The 24,599-nt window shown below is 35.2% G+C and overlaps 2 protein-coding genes across 2 annotated transcripts; one reads left to right on the forward strand and one right to left on the reverse strand.

The window, feature by feature from the left end:
- Nucleotides 1-11,667: 11,667 nt before the first annotated feature.
- Nucleotides 11,668-14,371, forward strand: LOC139784614 (uncharacterized). The gene is made up of 4 exons (XM_071723794.1): nucleotides 11,668-11,677; nucleotides 12,629-12,665; nucleotides 12,738-12,832; nucleotides 12,984-14,371. The coding sequence occupies exons 1-4, from the start codon at nucleotides 11,668-11,670 to the stop codon at nucleotides 13,703-13,705; spliced, it is 864 nt and encodes a 287-aa protein (XP_071579895.1). The 3' UTR covers nucleotides 13,706-14,371.
- A 996-nt stretch (nucleotides 14,372-15,367) lies between these two features.
- LOC139784621 (peroxisomal N(1)-acetyl-spermine/spermidine oxidase-like) lies at nucleotides 15,368-22,481 on the reverse strand. Its single transcript, XM_071723802.1, has 5 exons — nucleotides 20,027-22,481; nucleotides 18,864-19,404; nucleotides 17,904-18,748; nucleotides 16,291-16,690; nucleotides 15,368-16,222 (listed from the first exon to the last, which is right to left on the reverse strand). Exons 1-5 carry the CDS (start codon nucleotides 20,220-20,222, stop codon nucleotides 15,385-15,387), a joined length of 2,820 nt encoding a protein of 939 aa, XP_071579903.1. The 5' UTR covers nucleotides 20,223-22,481; the 3' UTR covers nucleotides 15,368-15,384.
- Between the last annotated feature and the right edge of the window lie 2,118 nt (nucleotides 22,482-24,599).

The following is a 24,599-nucleotide window of genomic DNA, read 5'->3' on the forward strand; positions in this document are numbered from 1 at the left end:
ACATCCCCCCTTCCCCCGAATATTACTGTAAAAAATTTATTGCAAAAAAACCCTGACTGATTGTGATAATATTTTTTCGCAATAAATTTGCGATTTGCGATTAATTTAAGTGAATTTACTGTTCTAACTAAAATACTGTGTTTCAGGACCGACAATTTGTTGGCGCGCAGTTTAGTTGGAAATAGTATTAGAAATTCACACGAAAATTATTTGCTACTTACAATTAGATCCCAGCTCGGACTTGATGACGTTCTTATATTATATTAATTTAATGTCAAATATACAGTCTTAATAATTAATTTTTGAAGGAAACTTATAGTTTTCAAAAGAAGAAAGTTCTCGAAATTATCGATGATTATACGTGATATAAAAATTGAATATCCCATTTGTTTTCAAACTTTGTTCGCGGAAACCTTGGATCTTTAAAGCCCCTTTGCACAATAGGCGACAGCGATAGCGATAGCGACAGCGACAAGGTTGCCGACAAAGCTATAGCTGTTCCAAACAAATGAAAAACGCAAAACATTTTTTGCTTGTTTTTCCTCTGCGAGCATCTGGCGTTCTTCAGTGACCGCATACTGACTGTCTCATCAGAACGTATTTCGTAGTGCTTGTGAGATATTTTACTTCCGATTTTTAGTTTCTTGGGATTTTATATCGTAATTACTGAAAGGTGTTATCGGAAATTGTGACGCGAAGTGTGCAGTGATCTGATCTACAGTTTTAAAACGTAGTTTTAAAAAAATCACGAGATTCGTGGAAAATCGCGGAGATTGCGTGCTTTCTCGGCGTTTTCCGTTCACAGCCGGGGGTTTGTTTTGGATTGTTGCTGGTATTTGATTGATTATAGATAAAAATGGATAACAATAGTGTGAAGAAAATCACGATATTCGACATATGTGCATATAAAGACTGTAATAATGTCAGATCAGAGAACTGCAAACTGTTTCGTTTTCCACGGAAGACTGATACAAGATTTGACATTTGGATAAAAAACTGTGGTAAGTAAAAATACAAAATTCTTGACAATACTAAAAATATTTGACGATGATTAAAATCGTATGTCTGTACAAAATTTGTACAGAAATATAAAGTTTATATTCCGCGACCAACAGAATTAATCGAGCGATAGATTTTACGCGAACGGCAATGATCGAAAAAAAAAAACACGGTTTGAATAGCGCAATTATCGCGAGCAGCGAAAGCGTGAGCTTCAACAAAGGATATGTATTCAGTACGGAATCGTACAATTAGAATACGGAATCATATTTGTAATCGCACCGAGAAAAGACTTAGATAGAGTGCAACCTGCGCGCGGAAGTCCGACGTTTTATTGTCGCTACATTTCTCGAACTCCGGACCCGGGGCAACGAACCGAAAAGTTCGCAGGGTTAATCAACTGTCGACAGCCCGAGAAAACGGCAATTTTGACTAATGTCAACGGCTCAGCTGATCTCGGGGTCGACAGCCGATCAGCTGTTTTCGCCGACGTCTTTCGCTTCACCCTGAGTGTTTACCTCACACATTGAGGCCTCGAGGCACAGGGAAGAGCCGCCACAGGCAAAAACAAGCAACGTTTTCAACCCCTATTTTCAAGGAATATGACGTTTATTCCCGGAACGAAATATCTACTACATTTAATATTACGAAACAGAAATTATATATTAATATCCGAAGCGAAAAATTTATTACTAATTTATTTCACGCGGTGTATTACAGATGTTCTATTAGATTTGATTCCGAACACAGAGTCTTAAAGTTCACCATAATAAAATATCAAACATACTGATTACATTAAGATGATTTGCCATAACGCTACTGTATTGCTGACGTATTATTTAAAAATGCATTGTGCTAATATTTTTCTATTTGTAATGAAAAGACTACATTTCTACATGTATTCGAAATATATGATGTATACACATAATTGCAGCATTTTAAGTTTCATTCAGATTTCTCGTCACACTTTTGTAAATGTTTTCCTATCGGAGTATTTGTTTTAGACAACATACATTTATTTATATTAGAGTAACAATATGTACACATAAAAAATAAATAAAAATTTTATTGATTTATTTATATCTTGTAGTGTCAAATAATATTTTCTTGCAATCATTATTAAATAGTATTATTATACACAAGCCGACAAATTTCGATTTTTATCACCCTCAGATTTCAATAGTTGTTTCCGAATGATTTTGACGTGCTGAAATCGAATTTGTTTCCCGAATTGCTCTATCACGTCAGGTTTCGGAGCCAAAAAGACCATTTTTCGGCTTTTTTTTTAGGTTGAAATAACTGTAAAACGATATGTGTTAGGCTATGTTCTCGACAAATTCGAATTCTGCAGGAAAAAATTTATAGAAACCATACGTTATACCTAAAGATTGATAAAAAAATGTCATCTCCAGGACGCTTCAATCCGCGCGCGAGTTGCTGTCCCGTTGCGAGCCACTACGAATGGCTCGAGGTATCTTCAGCGTGAAATCTTGAATTCGTTGCTCTTTCTAAGGCAGATTAAAGTAGCATCATTAAAAAAAATCAATACTTTTTCCAAGCGTAAAACAGGCTTCTTGAATTTCTAAATTGTACAAAATACAGATTACTTTGAAAATTTTACTAATTTTTTCACATACATTTAATACGTTTTATTATAATTATTTTTCATCTTTCATAAAAAAGTGATTAGGATACCTCGAGCCATTCGTCGATCTGTGTGTTGTTGTTATTTGATTAATGAAATAAAATTTATTTACGCAACGTGTTGAAAATGCGTGATGTTTTTTTGTGTATATAAACTACATTTATGCTTAAACAGGTAATGAAAATTTAAGACTTAAGTGGTCCCCGGCATCAATTCAAAAAGCAGGATTATGCGCAGATCACTTTAATAAACACGATTTTAAAAGCCGTACAAGGTTGCATATTGGAAGAAACCCTATACCATGGATCCCAAAGGATACTGGGATTTCTCCTGTCGAGGATAATGATGAAAATACAACAGAGGAAACCATAACTATTGAAGAAAATGTACAAGAAAATGTCGTTGACCATACAGATGATCGAGAATACACTCCGATGGAAGTCGATACTCACACCGACTTTCAAGTAGAGATTGCGGAGACCACCAAGAATACAAATGAAGAAATCGCTACAAGAACAATGACGACACATAGGAAATGTTATCCTTCTGGAAAAGAACTTTTCTGCAATTTTGGAGATAAATTGGCAGACGACGATGAATGGCTCAATAATGGAAATCCATTGCCATTATTTCATGATAATTACTCTCAGGGAGAAGTAGAAATGACAGCGAACACTCAGAAAAACCGAAAAAAAAAACGGCAAAAGAAGTCAGCCCCCAAAGAAATGTATACTAAAGATGAAATCTCTGAAATCGAAAAATTAAAGAAAGAAAATTTGAGATTGAAAACGCTTCTTATGGAAAAGAAAAGAAAACAAAAAAATACCACTGCTATGTTAAAACGTCGTCATACTGAAGCTCTAAAAAAGAAGAACATTTGCAAACACAGTGTCAATGAATTTTTGGATGGAAAGAAGTGTCGAAAACCACTTGCGAGAACTATGATAAAACTTCAACTGCACAAGGGGAAATCAGAATATACGAAAGAAGAAAAAGATCTTGCGAAACACATGTTTTATTATTCCGCAAGTGGATATTCGCGAATTAGAAAGGCTGGATTAAATCTCCCGTCAGAATCTTCCGTCAGAAATTGGATTTCTGAAACAGAAATTCGACCAGGATTCTGTGATAATATATTTTCAAAAATTGAAGAAAATATTTCCAAACTACCACCTTCTCAGACAGCTTGCTGTTTAAAATTCGATGAGATGTCAATAAAAAAATTTCAAGAATACAGCATAAAATATGACCTCATTGAAGGATTAGCAGATCTCGGACCCCTGGGACGAAGCAATGAACCAGCGGTACATGTTTTACTATTTTGTCTTGATAGTATTAATGCGGAAAATCCTTGGCGACAAATAGTAGCGTACTTTTTGACAGGAAAAAATTCAACGCACAAGGAGATTGTTCAACTCACCAAGATATGTTTAGAAAAATTAAAAAATGTAGGGGCAAATGTACAATTGATTACATGTGACCAAGGTGGACCAAATAGAAAAGCTTTCGGTCAATGGAAAATTTCACCAGAAGAACCGTTTTTTTCATTGAACAATGAAACTTATTTTGCTTCCTTTGATTGGCCCCATCTTATCAAGCGATTGATTAGCCAATTGAGATCGCATAAATATATTTATATTAATGGAGAAGTAATTATGTCTTTTCATGACTTATTTGCAACGTGGCAATTTGACAAACAGTTAAGTACTTCAAATTTATTGAATCACATAACTTACACGCACTTTTATCCAAACAATTTTGAAGCCATGAATGTCAAAAGAGCTTTTCAAATGTTAAGTGCAAGATTCGCTGCAGCAATATCGACAGCAGGCCAAAGTAATGTATTGAAAAGTACTTCATGGAAAGCATCCGCGGATTTTGCTTACAAAATGAATAAAGTAATAGATGCTATGAATGTATATCGTTTAAATAATTGGAAAGGAGAAAAGGGACCGTTATCAGATGATAATACAATAGTTGAAGAGATATTAACGTCTTTTATTGAATGGTGTTCAAACTGGAGTACTTCTCCCAACAAGATAACCAGACCTCCGTGCTTTGATGGAATGATTACAACTGTACGAGCAATTTTATTAATGTATCGTTCTATCAAACAAAAGTATCCAGACTTCAAGCTCGCCACTGCACTGTGCAACCAGGATTCCGTAGAGCATACATTCGGAAAAGTTAGAGGACGCGGAGGATTCAACCGTAATCCCACTGCGAGAATGGTACGGTTAACGTTACGCCATATTTTATCAAGCGGATATATTTATGGAAGCAACAGAGGCAATGTAATTTGTCCAGAAACTTCTTCGTTAACGGATGGTACGTCGATAGTCCGTGAAATAGAAACTAATACTGTCCCATTACAAGAAGAACTTACTTTTCCAATTGAAATGGATATTGACGACGGTAATGATGATCTCATTGCGACAGCTTTTGAAGAAATTACTAGGTATTCAGAACAGAACTCCGACAATCCAGTAATGAATACGATCGACGAGAACAACTTCAATTCACCAGGGACATATGAAGGAAATGCAATTGCATATTTTGCAGGGTACATTGCTCGCTACGGTTGCGAAAAAACTAAGTGTGACAGCTGCCGTGAAACAAATATGAAAACACCGATGGAAGGATTAAACGATAATGAGATCTATATTCAGCTACGTGAATATGAACACGAAGACGAAGAAGGACCTGAAGTTGAATGGCTATCAAGACCAACGGATACATTTTTGAATATTGTCGCTCTTCAACTTAAAGCATTGAACTCATGCTACGAAAAGTATTGGCATTTTAAAGATGTGAAGAAAAAATTTCTTGAAATTTGTATAAAACACGTCCAGCATGCAGATGAACATTGGTTTGACCAGAACAACGAGTGTTATCTACATAGAATCCAAATGTTAGACTTTATGTTAAGAGTCAAAATATATGCAATTGCAAAAAAAAATAACACTGGAGGAAGCGAAGGAATAAATACAGCAGCTAGAAAATCAAAAGAAATTAAGACAAAATGTCAAAAACTGAGAAATATAAAACATATGTAAAATATATTATGTCCCAACTTATGACTCAAAGTTTTCCACTTAAATTAATTTTTACATTTTAAGCATAAAGACGACCGTCGTAATAAGCAATGTTAAAATGCATTCTGCGCTCGCCGCAGTGACTACTGTCAAAATGCAATCTGCGCTCGCCGCAGTGACTATTGTCAAAATGCATTCTGCGCTCGCCGCAGTGACTACTGTCAAAATGCATTCTGCGCTCGCCGCAGTGACTATTGTCAAAATGCATTCTGCGCTCGCCGCAGTGACTACTGTCAAAATGCATTCTGCGCTCGCCGCAGTGACTATTGTCAAAATGCATTCTGCGCTCGCCGCAGTAACTATATTGTCAAAATGCATTCTGCGCTCGCCGCAGTGACTACTGTCAAAATGCATTCTGCGCTTAGCGCTGTTTATAATGTGCAAATAAAATATACACTCGCTCATCTATCTGCATTAGTGTCATCTTGTGCACTGTGTTCATATAAGAATTCGTGCAAATGGAGTAAATTGCTACCTATATGTGCAGATGGGTACATTTATATCTTACCGTTTAGAGTACAAAATATATATTCTCTAATGGGTAGATGTGATTGCAACCCGTCTGTAATACAACAGCGTGTTTATAATCCGGTAAGTAAATTAATAGCAAATTGTTGCCAATTTGCCATTAAACTCACTTACAAAGAACCTTGCTCATTTTTATAAACGTTTTAGGCTCCTCGCGTTTAGTAACGAGACTTAAAATGAAAGATTATTGTTACAGAATCGAAATATTTCTGTATAAACATAATCCTTTATTGTAAGTTAATACCGTTCAGAGATACACTTTTTAAAAAATTAGAAACTATATATAAATTAAAAATGTCTTTGTAACATATTCTTTGCAGTGTGTGTGGAGATGGGTATAGAGTATCGGTATTGTTAAATTGATTATCAATTTAATTATGTGATTGTACGTTTCAGTTTCAGACTGCGTTTCAAGATTGAAAGTACGGCGCGTGTAGTTGACGAAGCGAAAGAATATACTTTTAAAATTCACACGAAAAATTGTTACTATATAGACGAACAAAATTCAGCCTGACCGTATTTGGCAGTTTAATTTGATGAAAATATTAATTTTATGAAATTACCAGGGAAGTTACATAAAAATTTATTTAAAATTTTAATTGATATACAAACATGAAACTTTCCTACACAGTATAAATAATAAATATAATTAATAGAATAAGTTTATTAAAGAAGCATCGCGAATTAAAATATTTATCCTTTATTTGTTTTTAAAAGAAATTTCTTATGTCATTTATGATAAAAAATAATATATAATTGATGCATGATTATTAACACAGAGATTAACACAGAATCTATTGCGTCAAAAAGTTGCAATTATATACATATACCATTTAGAATCCGAATTATTTTTTAATTATGTATTCGAAGTTAAGGGTTTATTTTTAATAACCGCAATATTAATCGGATGGCAAAGTTAATTAAAAATAGCGGATATTAAAAATAAAAATAATAGAATTTTTACTTTTGATATCCGGCCGCTATATGGCTCCAACATTTTGAATTTATCAACTGAATTTAACATCAGATTAATTAGCAACCTAAAAAACTCTTAAGTTTGAATAACAAAAAAAATTTCATATAGTTTCTTAATTAATGGTCTATGTAAGTCGCAACTTTGATGCAATAGACTCTATGTTAATCATCAATATCTTTTTAACTATAATTGACATAACAAATTTCTAAGGGCTGAAAGTCCTAACAATTAACATACTTAATTTTGATTGCAATATAACTTCTCTAACACGTCACGCGGAGTTCTCGGCTTAGAGATCAGTGCTCTGATTCTATAACAATTAACAACAATTCGTTATCATTATATTGTCGTTGCGCAGCTTTTTTATCATATATTATATCTGCACAACGATAATATAACGATGATAACGAAACTGTAGTTATAAGAGTTACAGAAAATAGCTTTAACGACGCGACTTATCGACTGTTACCGAAACGACTGTTACCGCGGCGCGACTTCGTCCGAAAATGACCCGCTTTATCTTAAGAGTAGTTACTGCATTGGCCGCCACACGGTATGGCGCTGAAACCAGTGAGAAATGCTGGTCTCGTCTCAAACCGGACCTTTGGCTATCTGTCTATTAATCTGTGGACGAAGTCACCGAAAGGTGCAACACTTTCTACACTTTCTACACTTGACGTCTTAGAATAAGCGTGCGAGATCAAGGTCGGTAAATGGACGACGGCGTAAAGGAAGGTCTTCTCACGGGCGCCATTTTGGGTCCACGAAGTATGTGTGAGTGTGTGTCGTACGAGAGCGGCAGTCTGTATTGGTCTGTCAGGTCTGTATTCTATACATATACAATCGAGCACTATTATCGAGCATTATTAATTGCAGTCACGGTGACACTACGAGAAAAGCGACTGTGTAAAATAGGAGGTAGTGTAAAATTTGTTGAAGGAAGGAAATATTTAGTTCGGAACGGAAATACATTTAATAATGCCAGCCTGTTGTGCAAAGAATTGTCGTAATCGTGCGGAACAAGGATTTCGTCTATTTAGATTTCCTCGCGATAAACAGCGTAAAGAAATTTGGAGCAAGCAATGTAATACATATCCGAAAGAGAATTCGAGGTTATGTGAGGTATTGATAATATTATTTGATGTAACTAATAATTTTATACTATAGTGTTCAATTGTAAAACCTAGTACAGGACAATTTGCAAATCAAAAATTATTAAATTTGATTTAACTAACAATAAGACATAATAGGTATCGAGACTTAGCAAGTGTGTTATTAATATACTAGGTTTTAAAATTGTATAGTTAAACATTTGCTGCAATTCTTAACAAATATAATAAATAAGCAATTAATATTTGTTGTCGTTGCAGTTTCATTTTGACGATTCACAATTTGAAGGTGGGCGGCAGGATGGATGGCGCAAATTAAAACCCAATGCTATTCCTACTATTTTTGTAAATGAGGAAATTGTTACTGAAGGTTTACGAGATGAAACTGAATCTTCTGCAACTATTTTTTCTGAAGAAGGTTTACGAGATGAAATTGTATCTTCTGCAACTATTTTTTCTGAAGAAGGTTTACGAGATGAAATTGTATTTCTGCAACTATTTTTTCTGAAGAAGGTCCACGAAATGAAACTGAACCAATTGCAACTATTTTATCTGAAGAAAATGTTATTAATGGTAAGTGGTAAATATTATGTTATGTCATTTTAAACATTTTAATCATAATCTTATCTTTATTTTGTAGACACAAATGTTCAGCATGATGATCGTCAGCCTGTGTTCGTTTCCGCAGATACCGGCACTCAAACTGAGGAAGATAGTAATGTTACAACGTTCCAAACTGCATACTATTCTAATAATAATGGAACAATCAGACAAGCCAATTTAATTAAATATTTTAAGAAAGAATTAGTTCATACACAACAAAAAAATAATATACTTAAATCAAAACTTGGAAAAGAAAGGCTATTGAGATTAAAAGCTGAGAAGCACACAAATGCACACATAAAAGCATACAAAAACTTGAAGAAAAAATATGCAACACTATCGAAAAAATTGGAAGAAATGCCAATTCTTAAACAATTTGCATCAGAGTTAATTGGTTCACAATCAAAATGGTCCCCGGAATGTTTAAAATTGGCTACGCAAATAAGATATGCTGGTAAGTGGAATAGTTTATGAGTACTTGTTTATTCATGAATGATAATGAAATAAAACGATGATATATGTTCTTTGGCTTACAGTAGGATGGAAAGCATATTTGTATTTAAAGAAAGATATGGGATTACCTCTTCCATCTTATTCCACATTATGTAAACATATAAATAAACTAGATTTTAGCCCTGGCGTGCTAAAAGACGTGATTTCCTTAATGGAAAAAAAAAAGAAAAACTCACAAATCTTCACATCAATCGGATTGTGTACTTTTAATGGATGAGATGGATATTCAAAAAACGTTGGAGTATGATGTCAGCACAGGTAATACAAAGCATTAAAATGGAAATAGATTTTTTAAATTAAATAATTAAATAGTTAAATTAATATAAAAATATAGCTCATTGTCACAACACCATCAATCTACTGGTCGTCTGTAGGGAGCGCCCCGTTTGACCACGTTGCGATTGATCACAGCGACCGTTGCTTGGAGTTTTTCCACTGGATCAGCTAATCTGATATTTTTACATTAAATCGGTGACGTGAGCAATCGGGTCCCACCCCATCTGTAACATGATCATGGTGATTTGACTGTTTTTGTACAGTCAATTTAATACGAGAATTTTTTGGAGAATGAACAACATCTCAACATAATAGACGAGTATGCAATTCCTGGAAACAACTGTTATTTACAGAATAAATAGAGCAATTAATATTTTTAGTATTTATTAAAAGTAGAAAGTAGTATTAGTAAGATAGTAGATATTTATTAAAATTACAAAATGGTTTTTTGATATTGGTATCTTAATTAAAGTAACACGATGAAATAAGTAAGTTCTATTATTGTGAATAAGAAATAACTTGTTAACATTGTATATTTATTTCATTTTGTATAAATCAAGCACCCACTTCACACTTATATATGCTCTCCAACAATTTTTTCCAATCCAAATCCAAAAAATTCTTTACTTTATTTACAGCTTTAGATTATTAGTTTAAATTTTTCTATTTAATTTGCATTTTTCCTAATTTTCACATAAATTTTGATGTTTCTTACGTATGTAGTAATAAATTATACCTATATTTAGTGTTCCTTCTCTTTGTTTTATTTACGGCTTTAGGATCTTTCATCGGTCAAACAACATGTAAAGATAAAAATACACTAAGTTCAAGTGTTGTTGTTTTTATGCTGAGAGGATTAAATGAAAATTGGAAACAAAACATCGCGTGGCATCTTACAACAAAATCATCAGATGAAGAAGACATGTGTAAATTAATTTTAGAAATAATTGAGGATGTAGAAAAAATAGGTTACAAAGTACATGGTCTTGTCTCAGATATGGGATCAAAGAACCAAGCTGTTTGGCGAACATTAGGTTTCAAAGTGGGCAAAGATAATAACACACCCTTTATAACTCATCCCGTACGACCGGATGATTCTTTATATATATTTCCAGATGTTCCTCATCTATTAAAAAATTTACGATCAGCTCTAATGAATAATCTGATTATAAAAGTAGCTGTAACGGTTATGCAATCTGAAGAATTACCTTGTAATGAAGTTCGGTTTCGATATCTCGAGCAATTAGAAGAGATTCAAAGACGTTATCAGTTGAAACTTGCGCCAAATATTACTGCGGGTATCTTGAAACCTTCAAGTTTCAATAAAATGAATGTTGCAGCTGCAGCTCATATATTTTCGGAGAGAACAGCAGCCGCTTTAGAGACTTTAGTACAACTAAAAATTATAGAACGAGATGCGTTAACAACAGCTTGGTTCTTAAGAACAGTCAGATCCTGGTTTAATGTTATGAATGGTAGATATCAAAATGATGCAATCACACCAGGAAATAAACAGAAAAAAGTGGCAGTTATTGATAATTTCTTGTATTTAATTGAGCATATTGTAATTGGAAGAGCATGGAAGCCAGTTCAAACTGGTATCAAAATATCAGCTTTAAATTCGATGTGGATTGTAGACAAACTTTTTAAAGATGGTTATCAATACTTTTTCACTTCTCGCTTAAATCAGGATGCTTTGGAAAACTTATTTTCTACATTGCGAAGACATGGAAATGTTAACCCAACGGCTTTACAAGTGAGAAAAGATGTCTTCGTCTCATTACTATAGTTATCAATTTGTTGACAATCATAAGACAAAAAAATTGTGAATCTGATGATGATAAACATTACGTTGATTTTTTTTACTTTAAAACAAAGTATAAATAAAAAAGAAGAAAAAGATACAAGTATTCCTCCTTACAAATGTATGAATGTACCATGCGCAGATGAACAAGATTATAGCTATGTTACACCCATAGAAAATACAATTCAATGTAATGTCATCAATAATGTTATTGGAAGTGCTATATCTTACGTTCTCCGCAAACATTACGTTTGTCGATCATGTGCAATGACACTTACTACGAATGACAGCAATCGATTTTCTATTTATACCAAAGTTCTCTCCTTCGGATTTTTAGAAAATCCTTCCGCTCCACTTTTTAAATACATAACTGCAGTCGAAGCACATCTTCAAGAGCATTTGTATCGATGTGCGCTACATCCTCAATTATTTGAACACTTATTACTTATGATTAAAACTTGGGTACATTCTACCATACCACCCTGTAAATCTTGTAATGCATTTCAAAATATTGTCCGTCGCTATATCCACATTCGTCAAATTATTTATGTCAATAACCAAAAGCAAATAATTAAACAGTCGAAACATAAATCTTTTGGTTCAAAAAGTGCATTCAGACAAGCGTTTAGTTAATAATTCTCATACATTATATACTTTTTGATGTGATATTAAATTTATAATAACATATTTTATGTTAAGAAAAATAAATATAACTGAGAATTTATATGTCATGGTTTTTATTTTTATATAAAATAATAACACATACGTTACATATTTTCAAAATTACTATATCGTTACAATTTATAATAACGTTTCAAACAATTGTTGAATATAAATAAATATTTAAATCTTCTACTAACAATTCATTACATTAATTTTATTATCAAAACACTTTATTTCCTTTTATTTTACCATTTCTCGTTGTAATTTTAATTGCATTTACTTTTCGAACAACTCTTGTCTACTCTTAACCTCTATTTAAACTGACAGCTCTGGCAAAGAAATTATTACTTTGAACAGCTGGGGTGCGTTCCGTATGCCGGAGTGTTCATCCGGGCGAAGTGTGACGTCACACTCGAGGTTGTCTCGTGAAACGGAACGATTCTTGGACGTTGTTGCGCTTGCGCATATATGATATACATGTTCCATATTCCTGTATGCTTATTTGCTTTGTGATTATATTTTAAAGTAACACAAAAAACATGAAATACGTACTTGTAACTGAGCCGAACGGAAATGTCATCAGGGATGAATTAGGAAATATCCTGGTTCAACAACAACCTGGTAAGTGCTTCTATTTGTATGTTATGTAAACGTATACTTTTATGGTATAAATTATAGAGGTTATGTAAAAATGTTTTTGTTCAATATTCGCACATAAATTTTGAGGATAGCTATAAATATTAAAAATTTCAATATTGTTTTATTGTTACAGGAAATCAATTAATATTTATTACTTCTTCCCAAGCTGCTACATTATTTCCAAACGCTGGAATTCAAGCTGAAACGGAGTCTTCAAGATCTGACCTTATTACAGATAGTGAACAAGAAAACAACAACACTACAAGAACTTCTTGGAATCGAAATGAGATTATAGAGCTAATAAGCTTATATAAGTCTCATGAACATCTATTTAAAAGCACGACAATGAAAAAGGATAAAGTATGGGACATGATAGCTCAAAAGTTACCGATGCACACAACTGAGCAAATAAAAAACAAATTTAAATATCTGAAACAGAAGTATATGGAAAAGAAAGATAACATGGGTCAAAAGAGCAGTGGAGCAGGTACGATAAAATTCGATTACTTCTTTGAAATGGACGAAATATTTGGTCAAGATCCTGACGTGCAGCCAGTGTCAACTGCATCTTCTTTACGAGGGATTAAACGTGGATCCAAGACATCATCGATTGAAATTGAAGAAAATTCATGCAGTGACGATGAAGAGATTACAACGAAGAAAAATGGAAAGTCGAAGATAAGAAAAAGAAGTGAATTAGCAAAACAACTAAATACATACGACCAAAATTTTAAAGAAAGGGAGGCTAAAAAAGAAGAACGTCATAATGAGTTAATGGCTCGACAAGATGCAGCTTTAAAAATTTTAGAAAATATTGCAAATTCATTTGCAAACTTACCAAATACTAAAAAATAATTATTTTGATAAGATTAATATTATACTATATATTTTGTTTTCTTATTTTTAAAGATTGCTAATAACATTTTGTTTTAATGATTACGGATAATCGCACTTTGAAAGTATAAAATACTTTTTGTTTTCAATATGAGATTTTTATTTAGCTTATAATTTTATTATTTTATAAAGGTTATAAATTCATAACATTTCGTATTGTGTTGCAAGGTAAATCACTAAGGTAATGTGGAGATTGTTATACCAAAGAAATACTTTAATTTTGACGTAGAACTACGTCTTTCTCCGCGGTAGGGAGGGTACCCACGGATGAAACAATTGAACGCGACTATGCAACGAAAACATGTCACACTTTGAACGTTTATATCTTCGAAACTAATAATCGTAGAGTAATCATTGACATCTCATTTTAAAGCTTAAGAAGTCCCATTTATGATCAAACAAGTGCGAACTCTCTATTTTTTACCGTTTAGATACAGTAGCGTTAGAAAGTTTAGTTAAATTTCTTGTAGATGCAACGAAAACATGTCACACTTTGAACGTTTATATCTTCGAAACTAATAATCGTAGAGTAATCATTGACATCTCAATTTAAAGCTTAAGAATTCCCGAGAGAGAGAGAGAGAGAGAGAGAGAGAGAGAGAGAGAGAGAGAGAGAGAGAGAGAGAGAGAGAGAGAGAGAGAGAGAGAGAGAGAGAGAGAGAGAGAGAGAGAGAGAGAGAGAGAGAGAGAGAGAGAGAGAGAGAGAGAGAGAGAGAGAGAGAGAGAGAGAGAAATAGCTTTATTACCTTCTCGGCTATTTTATACATAAAATATTCTTAAATTAATTTATACATATAATAAGAATGGTTTTTAAGATAAAATATTTAATTTTGCGCACACATGTATTCACGTACGTACACCCTTACATACACGCATAAACACGTTGTTGCTTGTTCTACGTTGTTGCTTAAAAAATAAACAAAAATATAAATCAAACAGGCACAGTAACAACTGTGCCGCAAACACGTAGAACTACGTCAACTGTCACTGATGATGAACTCGGCGCTACATCCCGGTGTGGGCCTTGGCCTTCCTTGATCACGTCAATCATCATTATTGACAGTTGACGTAGTGCTACGTGTTGATTGCGGCACAGTTGTTGCTGTGCCCATACTGTGCAGTAGACGTAGTTCTACGTGTTTGCGGCACAGTTGTTTACTGTGCTAGTTTGATTTTTTTTACAACAGTTCTTTTATGTTATGTGCTGTAATTCTGGAATGGAACTTTTAACCGAGCTTTTGATTTAACTGTTGTAAAAAGTAAGACTGAAATTGACGTGATATTTTACTTTTAGACTGATGTGATACTACTTTTACATTATATGTGATACTATTATTACCTGTAAGTATTGCGAAATAAATAAATAAATATATTATATTTGAAATATAGTTAACGTTCAAGTAGCTTGTAAGTAAAATTGAGTTAAAATACTTTGTGGTCAATTAGTAGCTTTTAAGAAAAACTATATTATCTATTACATGTTATGTAACTTTCTAATGTAATTTTATAAGATAAATAAGGTTTTTAAATACAACTATTATTTTGAAAAAGATCGAAAATACAGAGTAATAAACTGTAAATGTGAAAAGTGATGTTAGATTGAATATGAAATAAAACCAATGATTCATGAAATTTGTGATTTATTGAAACGGATACAAATTTTCTGCGATCCTGTCTCGTAATGCGTGACCTTCTCTTCCCAGTTCTTGTGCATTCATATCGTAATTAGCTGCTTCATGATTAACATTGTCAGCATGATCCACCACTGCTTGAAGCCCTTCATCTATAAACATGTCTCGTATTTCTTGATTTTCTTCATTATTTAAACATACGTTGTGTAAAACGCATGCAGCAATTATTGTTGGTGCTATGTAGTCTGTTCGATTCATGTCTAAATATTTAAGTCGCCTAAATCTTCCAAATAAAAGGGCAAAACAACGTTCAACTACTTGGCGAGACTTGGCATGGCAAGTATTGAAATGTTTTTGCCTTTCGGTAACATTCCTTCTCTCGATGTAGGGAGGTATACACCATTGGAAAACGGGATATGCTTTATCCCCGATAATAAATTGCCCTTCATCAAAATAATTATTCGAATGATTCATGAATTCTTCGTATATTGGCGAATTTCGAAAAATCCTTATATCTGATACTCTGCTAGGATAACCCGCAAAGCAATCAAGAATTGACATTTTATTGTCGCATATTACTTGCAGAGTTATGGCATGAAAACATTTTCTGTTAATGTAAACATCCGGATTTACACTTGGAGCCTTGATAGCAATATACGTTCCATCGATAGCACCGATTATGCCTTCTATTCCAGCAGAAGCTTGAAAAGATAGTGCTATGCGTTGGCGTTGTTCAACATTTGGCCAAAATATAATTTCTGGAGAAATTTCATTTAAAGCAGTTACAACCCGCATAAAAATAGCAGATAGTGTAGACTTTCCTAGGTCAAAACGACTACCGACTGATCTGCAGAATAACAAAAATGTTAAACTACAAAATAAATATTTTTCACTTTTTATAACTTGTTTACTTACCGAAAACTGTCTGGTGTTGCTAATAGCCACAAAAAAGCAAGTAATTGTATTTTTGGATCTGTAGTTTGGTGTCCAGCTGCTCGAGCACTTTCTAATAGAGGAGCTATTCTATTTAGGAGCCATTGAAAACTTGTCACGGTTATTCTGAAGTGGCTTTGAAATTCGGAAGCAGTGGACATATCAATAACTCTTTCGATAAAACCTTCAATGCGATGAGGCCTAGTTGCTGGATTATTAATGCGGACTTTCAATCTGTCCAAATACAATTGCATTTCTTCGTCGCTATCTTCATCATCATTGTTGTCACTTAGATCAAAGAATATTAATTTGCTTAAATAACTGATCACAATTAAACCAGCTGCCTTTAAATGATCCATTAACAGGTTACCGGTTGTTCTACCTACAAATAAATAACATTAAACTTATAAGGGAACATTCCCAACTCGGAAATTCAAAAAATTATGAAACTCTGGCAATACATAAAGAACATCCTAACGTGTAATAAGCTATTTTAGGCAGTAAAAAAAATAGCTTATTACATGTCAACATGTCCTCTATGTATTGCCAGTTTCATAATTTTTTGAATTTCCGAATTGGAAATGTCTTGTTAGATATAAAACTTCAAACACAACACAAGAGCTTGAGTCGCCAGTGAATAATTAAAAATTAATAGAGGTATAATGTTCGACCCAACTGGCCAGGTTTTATTGCTCAAAACAACGCTACGTTTCGACCGGAATCTACGGTCGAAACGTAGCGTTGTTTTGAGCAATAAAACCTGGCCAGTTGGGTCGAACATTATACCTCTATTAATAAAACTTCAAACATATATATTCTTTATATCTATATTAAAACACAAAACTAACAGAACTTAAACATAACCTACAACGCAAATCTACATGTTCATTCACATTATGTATATGTATATCTATATACACATATACACAACGCATGAAAAGACTAATATTGTTAGAAATGTTGTTATGTTTCGCGCAAATACTTAGGCTTATATCTTTGAATTCGATTTGGTATATTATCTACACGAGTTTTTATAGGAAATAACATATCGGTTCGTTCGGTTTTATAAAATAAACGTTTGCATGAACACGGCCACGTTCCGTAACGCGCATATGCGCGCATTTTCTATAGTGAACGTTACGTATACTATAGATAAATGCGCGCATATGCGCGTTACGGAACGTGGCCCGTACCATTGTTCGTCACCATTTTCAAGACATTATCACATCTAAACCTAAATATTTTCACCGAATATATTCGTGTCATTCACAAAATTTGTGACATCGTCGTACACGACGTCGCTAATACACAACTTCAATATCCTACCTAAGCTTTATTCGTTATTCGTTATTTTTTAAGAGTTATTATAAATGCACATGTCACCCACGTGTAATTGTAAAATCTTAAAATCTGAAGAAGCACCATTATGTACATGATGTAAAATGACAATTGTTTCACTACACTCTTATTTACAAAAAGAAAGCAATTGCACAAACGTAAACGCGTATGTATATCGGCCTAAATATGTCTATAAACGTCTTTAATCGTCACACATTTTCTTTCTTGAACAAATATACATTAATTTAAAGAAATACCTTGTATCCACGAGCTGAGATCGCTGGTATCTTCGCAACTAAGACTCAACGCGTGCTTCTCACTTTGTTTGGTGCTCAATAGTAAGTCAGCCGCTGTTCGACCAGTCAAGTACGCCCCGTGTACCGTACTATAGAACGAGGAATGGGTATGTTCGCCCGCAAATGCCACCAAAATTTTTACCGTTTCGTCAGTCTCGTTTTCCGTTTTCTCCTGAACCAACGACTCGGCCAAACTCCTAATATCCAGTTGACTCGCTCCGACAGCCATCGCGGTGTAAGAACCTCGCGTATAAGGTTGAGAATGCCACGTGGTGCGCAAACAGTTCTTCGGAGTCGGTACGAAGGGATCATTGAGGAATCGCCGTAGGATTGTTGTGCACATTTCTGCCACTTGAGTGGTACTCAGTTTTTCCATGTACTCCGCTGCGCGACCAGATATCCAACCGAGCAGCAACGTGTCCGAGATCTTGATGAACGAATATATCTTCCCGAACCAGGTCTTGCTGATATCCCGCTTCTCCGTCTCGGATAATCGCTCGTCATCCCAGAGGAGCATCACTTCCGATACACCGGGATTTAGGAAAGGTCGTTCGTATTCGAGAAATATTTTATTCACTGTACCGAACATTAGTCTGTTTATCGCTTCGAGTTTGTATGCGGGCAACGACGGTTCGAACATATCCTGAGCTGTCCGTTTTAAAACGCCCAACGGTAACGTACATATTCCATGCTCCGCGGTGATCGTCTTTCCATTTTCACATTGTATTTCTATAAGGCTATTCGATTTAGAATCAGATTTTTCCGTAAGACCGACATCGTCTTGGCGACACTTTTGTTTTTGCCATCTAAAATAAATGAATAAAGTTAATATTACAGTCTTTGTTAAATAACATATACGTATATTAGGATGCATTTTCTCGCTCCTCGAATATAAATATTTATTGTAAATTATAAATTCACCTAATCTTTGTTACGGCATGCTTGGTAAGAATACGGTCCTTTGGTATATGTTTCGAAACTGGCTCCAATATAATGCTATACCCGTTCGGAAGACTGATATTACCACCTTGAAGCTCGTCGTAGGAGCCCATCTCCAGGAGATCCACGTCGTCCATACTGTCGCAGCCTGTGACGCAGGTTTCTCTCTTGAGTAAACAGTCAAAAATCAGTTGTCTTACTCTTCGTTGCTCAGGTGGCAAAGACGACAGATAAATCTCTGCTTCCAGGGCGATGTGCGCCCCTACGCTGGTTATACCATCCGGTGGACTATACGTGCTTAAGAAGTATTCTTCGCATCGTCTCAAAAAGCATACGTAAGCCTCATAAATCTCTCGCAACACGGGAAATGGCAACTGTTTCCCATCTTCCAATGCTGCCACTACTTTGTAAGGTTTCGGCACATGTACAATGTCTATTAAACCATTCGCCATCGCCAACTCAAACATGGGATTACCTAATACTCCATGAATCCAGTTTGCTCCTAACTCAACTTTTTCATTGCCTAGATAAGATAGACGGGGAAAAAAACTTATTCTGTATACTGTGTGACAGTCTTCTATCATTTTCTTAAAATAATGGTAGCAGTAACATCTCATTGTACTTGTATACAGAGAGAATGAATGTCTTACAGTCTGTTGTCTCAGACTTAAATAAAATTATTTTATGTTATAAAAATAATAAAATATACAATTGTGATGAAAAGACTTTTCACAAAAGATTGACAAATATATTTTCTTTTTTTAAGTTTACCAAATGTACAAACAATATTTTCCTGTTTACACATAGATTATATATTCAGATCAATGTCCTACAAAATCCATCTAAATATATTTACTTCAAAAGCTCATATATAAGTAAATAAATAGGTATATCTTGTAAAAGTACTGATTCTATTCTTTCCGTCTTTCATCTTCTATCATCACATATATAATTGACAAGAATTTGTACACATTGAAATGTTATGAAAGTAAGCATTGATTTTAAATCTCCTAATGTATTACTGCTATAATTATAGACTCGGTCACTTTAACTTTCGGTTATGTTATATCACCGAGCAAATAAATTTAGAAGCGAGTTAAAGTTAAACACTTTGTCAAGATAAGAAGAGGTTAGGCTAATCGTACCGACTTGCACCGCGATGATTCGTCCACCTATACGTCCGCGCGCTTCGACTACGAGAAAATCCGTCTCGTTCTCGTTGTTCTTCAATAAATGAGTCGCCGCCGACAATCCAGCCATACCGGCACCAATAATCAAGATCTTACATGACAGTCGGTCATCCTCCGAATTATTCGTAGATTCATAACAGAACATAAACATAACCTACAACGCAAATCTACATGTATTTGATCGTCGCGCTTTATTACACCACGCCGTTCTGCGCATGTCAGACGTTTCTCGTCGGAGTCCCGAGCACGACGAGAAGTTGTCGTCCGGGCGTTTGGAAATTGTGAAACGGAACGCGGTTATGACGTCACACCTTGGTAAACGGAACGGTTTTGGACAAAAAGTTGTCGTCCGGACGTTTATACGGAACGCACCCCTGTAAGATAGCGACCGCCATTTTGGTGCCAATGTTGTTGAAGTGGGTGAGAAGACCTTCCTTTACGCCGTCGTCCATTTACCGACCTTGTGCGAGATGAGCCAGCGACGGCAGTCACACTTTTGATACACTTTAAGCACTTTCAGGTGCAAATTCCTTGAATTCATTTAATTTTCGACATATTATTAACGCTTATATTTTGCAACATAGAGAACAGCCAAATGGAGTTATTCCAGGCGAAGATTTATTTGATATTTCATTTAACATTGATTTTGATTGTATTCAGTTACACCTTTTACACTTTTGTGAACTTTCTACACTTTTAGACGGCATTTAGCCAATTTGATATTATATTCATGATTTTAATAATTTTATAACATTCCCTGTCGATTTAAGAATTTATTATTATATGATTATGCGTGCGGTAATATTAAGCCGCGATATATTTACCTTTTATACTTACCTTTATTACACCGATACCGGTGATTAGATGAGACGATTCCATAGCGATCCCGGGTACCTGAAAAGAAAGAGGAGAATTAAAAATGGGTAAAATTACCTGTATACTTACCTGGTTTCATAGGGTTCGTCTGTTGTGACGTTGAGAGTCACTCGGTGCAAATCGAGTGACCTTTCGTTCGCTTGCGCGAAGTTTGCCGTGCAGCGACGTGGTTGGTTCACGCGAGCGCAAAAGCCAATTCACGCCGTTGCACTTTAGTGTAGCATCTCTCGATAAGGTGCCGAGTCCCAAGAGCGACTCGGTGTGCAAAGTGCAGATGGAATCGTACCATCTACACCCCGAGGTACGAACAGCCAGGGCGATGGCTGCGCGCCTAAAATGTAGACTCAGCGCATGCGTGAGTCTAAGGTGGGAGAACTCGACCCGTTCCTCCCGGACAGTCTTTCGCGAGCTTTCGGTGCGTTAACACGTTCACACGGTTACGCTTAATAATCGAATCCGAATCACTTATCCCGTTATCCGCTAGCGTCAGTAGCGTGATTTATATTATTGTAGAGACAGTGAGTGCGTGATACGGGAAATTCCTATTGCGCTTATTTTGATCATTACGATCCGTACGAAGATAGCGGCGTTTCGAGAACACTCGACGTAATTCCACGCGATCGAGCGAATTCGTCCGCGAGTAGAGATTGCTGTACGACCAGTATTAATAAATTGTTATTTGTTTATAATAAACAAGCAAATATTCATTCGCGACCCCAGTGAACATCCTTTCCGATATTTCGTAAGTTACGCTTCGCTTAACAAGGGCGTGGCCGACGGCCTCGAACACGTCCGCGACGTAGAAACGACAGCCATCTTGCTGAGAAGGAAGGACGGGGCAACGCAGTTGAACCAGGTTTCTGTATTTAAGCCTGAAAATACAGTGGCGACCGTAAACACAGCCCAAGTAGTAAGTGGCTATAATTCAAGTTTTTATTATCCCATTCGTTGTTCCGGTCACAACCTCTTCTCAGGGTCCTCAGCGCCAAGTTCTCGCACACGTTCCTCGAGTTCCCGCATCCGACTGTTAATTCGCTTAATCTCTGGTGTCATGATTGGCGAATAATTCTGTATGGAGAGTCTTCTGTCCGCAAATTTGTCAGGGCATGCAGATATAGGCTGGATGCCCTCTTCTACGGTAGCCAAATTTCCACCGGCGCCCGTAGGCAACGCCGGCGGCCCCTCGCTCGATGACGACGCGCCACCCTCGGGGGAGGCGACGCGCCGGCCACTGGGGTTCCGAAGTCCCTGTGACGGTACGCTATTATCTTTATTTCCTGACATTTTCATAAATCATAGGTGGTTTTTAATTCAGGATATCCTTCCCCTAGGACAGCCCACACAAAGATGCACATTGTCCAAGTGTGCATCCCGCAATCTGGTGAACGATTATAATGAAATCAAGCTCATCTTGTCCCCGCGCAATTCGTAAGCAAAGTACGTAGGGTGTAGCTAGGAGTTTGCTCAAACTTGAGCCCGTATGCATGAATCTTAATAACATGTCTACCTATTATCCATGAAAAAGTCATACATAGGTAGAAATTACCAAATATAAATATATTTTCACAAATTTACTCAAACATGTATTTGGACAAAATTAGTGTCCAAGTGAGATAATCATAATCTCCAAGTAAATATATATCGAATTATATACATATTTCTAAATCTTATTTAAACAAAGAGTTTCCAATTAATTAATTAGTTAATTACCTCCCGGGAAAAAATGGAAGAGATCTGAACAAACTTGATCAGATCTCATCAGATCCGATCCACTCAGATCTGGTTTGATCAAAATATTGGCCCTATCTGATCAGATCCAATCAGACATTAGTAGATCTGATCCGATCCGGTGTCCATCCACTGCAGAAAATTGTTGTTTTCAAATGTTATTTTTTAAATGTGCCACTTTATTATAAAAGTGGACTCCACGATACAAAAGTTGTGCCGTTCCACGATTTACATAACTTGGCGCAACTTAGCACGACACTGCCGTGTCTGATACCGTTCTTATACCACTGTTCATCAAATTTTAAATACGAAAATCAGATTCCGTCGGATGCCATCTATCGGATACTTTGAGATGCAACATTATGATCTGATCATATATAATCTTATATGACTATATAAGTTTATATGTGATTATATTATTTTATCCGCTAGGATCGGATCAGATCTACTCATGTCTGATTGGATCTGATCAGATAGGACCAATATTTTGATCAAACCAGATTTGAGTGGATCGGATCTGATGAGATCTGATCAAGTTTGTTCAGATTTCTTCCATTTTTTCCCGGGAATTTAAAAGATTTATGTTTTATATATACATATACACATTAATCTTTTATATTTACCTATTATTAATTAATTTTGCATGGTACTTTTTTAATGGAATATTTATAATAAATTCTAAATATGGTGTCAAAATTAACAATTATTATCAAATTGGCAGAGACTATATTTATTATATATGTTAATGTTTCAAAATTGAGAAAACTGTTTTTAATATAAAAATTGATTGATTTTTTGACCAAAAATCATTTAAGCTTCCCCTTTACAGAGTTAATATTATATTTGATATAATGTCCAACATTGGGTGTAAAAATTAATAATGGACGATTTGAGAACGAAATTTTTATAAGTTCTATACTGACGAGATCTGCTCAGATCCGGCAAGATCGGAAGAGATCTGATTGGATCAGCAACACAACTTTGTAAGCCAAGATTGGTCTTATCTGGTGAGATCAAGATATGTCTGACTAGGTCTGCTCAGATCCAGCAAGATCGGAAGAGATCTGATTGGATCAGCAACACAACTTTGTAAGCCAAGATTGGTCTTATCTGGTGAGATCAAGATATGTCTGACTAGGTCTGCTCAGATCCAGCAAGATCGGAAGAGATCTGATTGAATCAGCAACACAACTTTGTAAGCCAAGATTGGTCTTATCTGGTGAGATCAAGATATGTCTGACTAGGTCTGCTCAGATCCAGCAAGATCGGAAGAGATCTGATTGGATCAGCAACACAACTTTGTAAGCCAAGATTGGTCTTATCTGGTGAGATCAAGATATGTCTGGCTAGGTCTGCTCAGATCCGACAAGATCTGAGGCGTAATGTCTGCTCGTACTTCAGGAGATCTGAAGCAATCAGATAATGTCCGATTAGATCGGAAGAGATCCGATTGGATCTGCGATTCAACATCGAACGGCAGCAATGGTCAGATCTGGTGAGATTGGATTATAGTTCAGCATATCTGGCTGCATGTGATCAGATATGGCCATGCAGATCTGGCGAGATAAAATTGTATCCAATCAGATTTGACTTTACTTGAATTTCAGATCTCGTTGTATCTCATTTTATCAAATTAGACATGGTCAGATCTCCTTTATTTTTTCCCGGGCTGGTATATATATATTTTGTTTCTTTTTTGTTTCGTTTTGTTTTGTTGTTTTATTTATTTTTTATTTTATTTTATTGTTTTATTTATTAAAATACCAGGTAATGTATAATAGAATATAATCATTCACAGATATACAGAAATCCATGCTTGAACAAGTATATTATTATAAACTTATTTCGCAGTTTCGCAAGAAATTTACAAGATTCCAAAGATATATAGTAGAGTCCAACAATAACGCTATGTAGTTATCAACAA

Source organism: Temnothorax nylanderi, unplaced genomic scaffold (assembly GCF_030848795.1).
Source record: "Temnothorax nylanderi isolate EJ_2023f unplaced genomic scaffold, tnyl_v1.0 TNYL_tig0650_pilon, whole genome shotgun sequence".
In the NCBI taxonomy this organism is placed as follows: domain Eukaryota; kingdom Metazoa; phylum Arthropoda; class Insecta; order Hymenoptera; family Formicidae; genus Temnothorax; species Temnothorax nylanderi.

Bases quoted from the DNA above. Each gene is read 5' to 3' on its own strand.
- LOC139784614 (XM_071723794.1), top strand. The intron at 12,666-12,737 runs GCGCTTGCGCAT...TATATTTTAAAG, and splicing joins AACGATTCTTGGACGTTGTT to TAACACAAAAAACATGAAAT. The intron at 12,833-12,983 runs GTAAGTGCTTCT...TTATTGTTACAG, and splicing joins CCTGGTTCAACAACAACCTG to GAAATCAATTAATATTTATT.
- LOC139784621 (XM_071723802.1), bottom strand. From the start codon at position 20,222: ATGTTTATGTTCTGTTATGAATCTACGAATAATTCGGAGGATGACCGA. The intron at 19,405-20,026 runs GTACGATTAGCC...TATCTTATCTAG, and splicing joins AATCATCGCGGTGCAAGTCG to GCAATGAAAAAGTTGAGTTA. The intron at 18,749-18,863 runs GTGAATTTATAA...CATTTATTTTAG, and splicing joins CATGCCGTAACAAAGATTAG to ATGGCAAAAACAAAAGTGTC.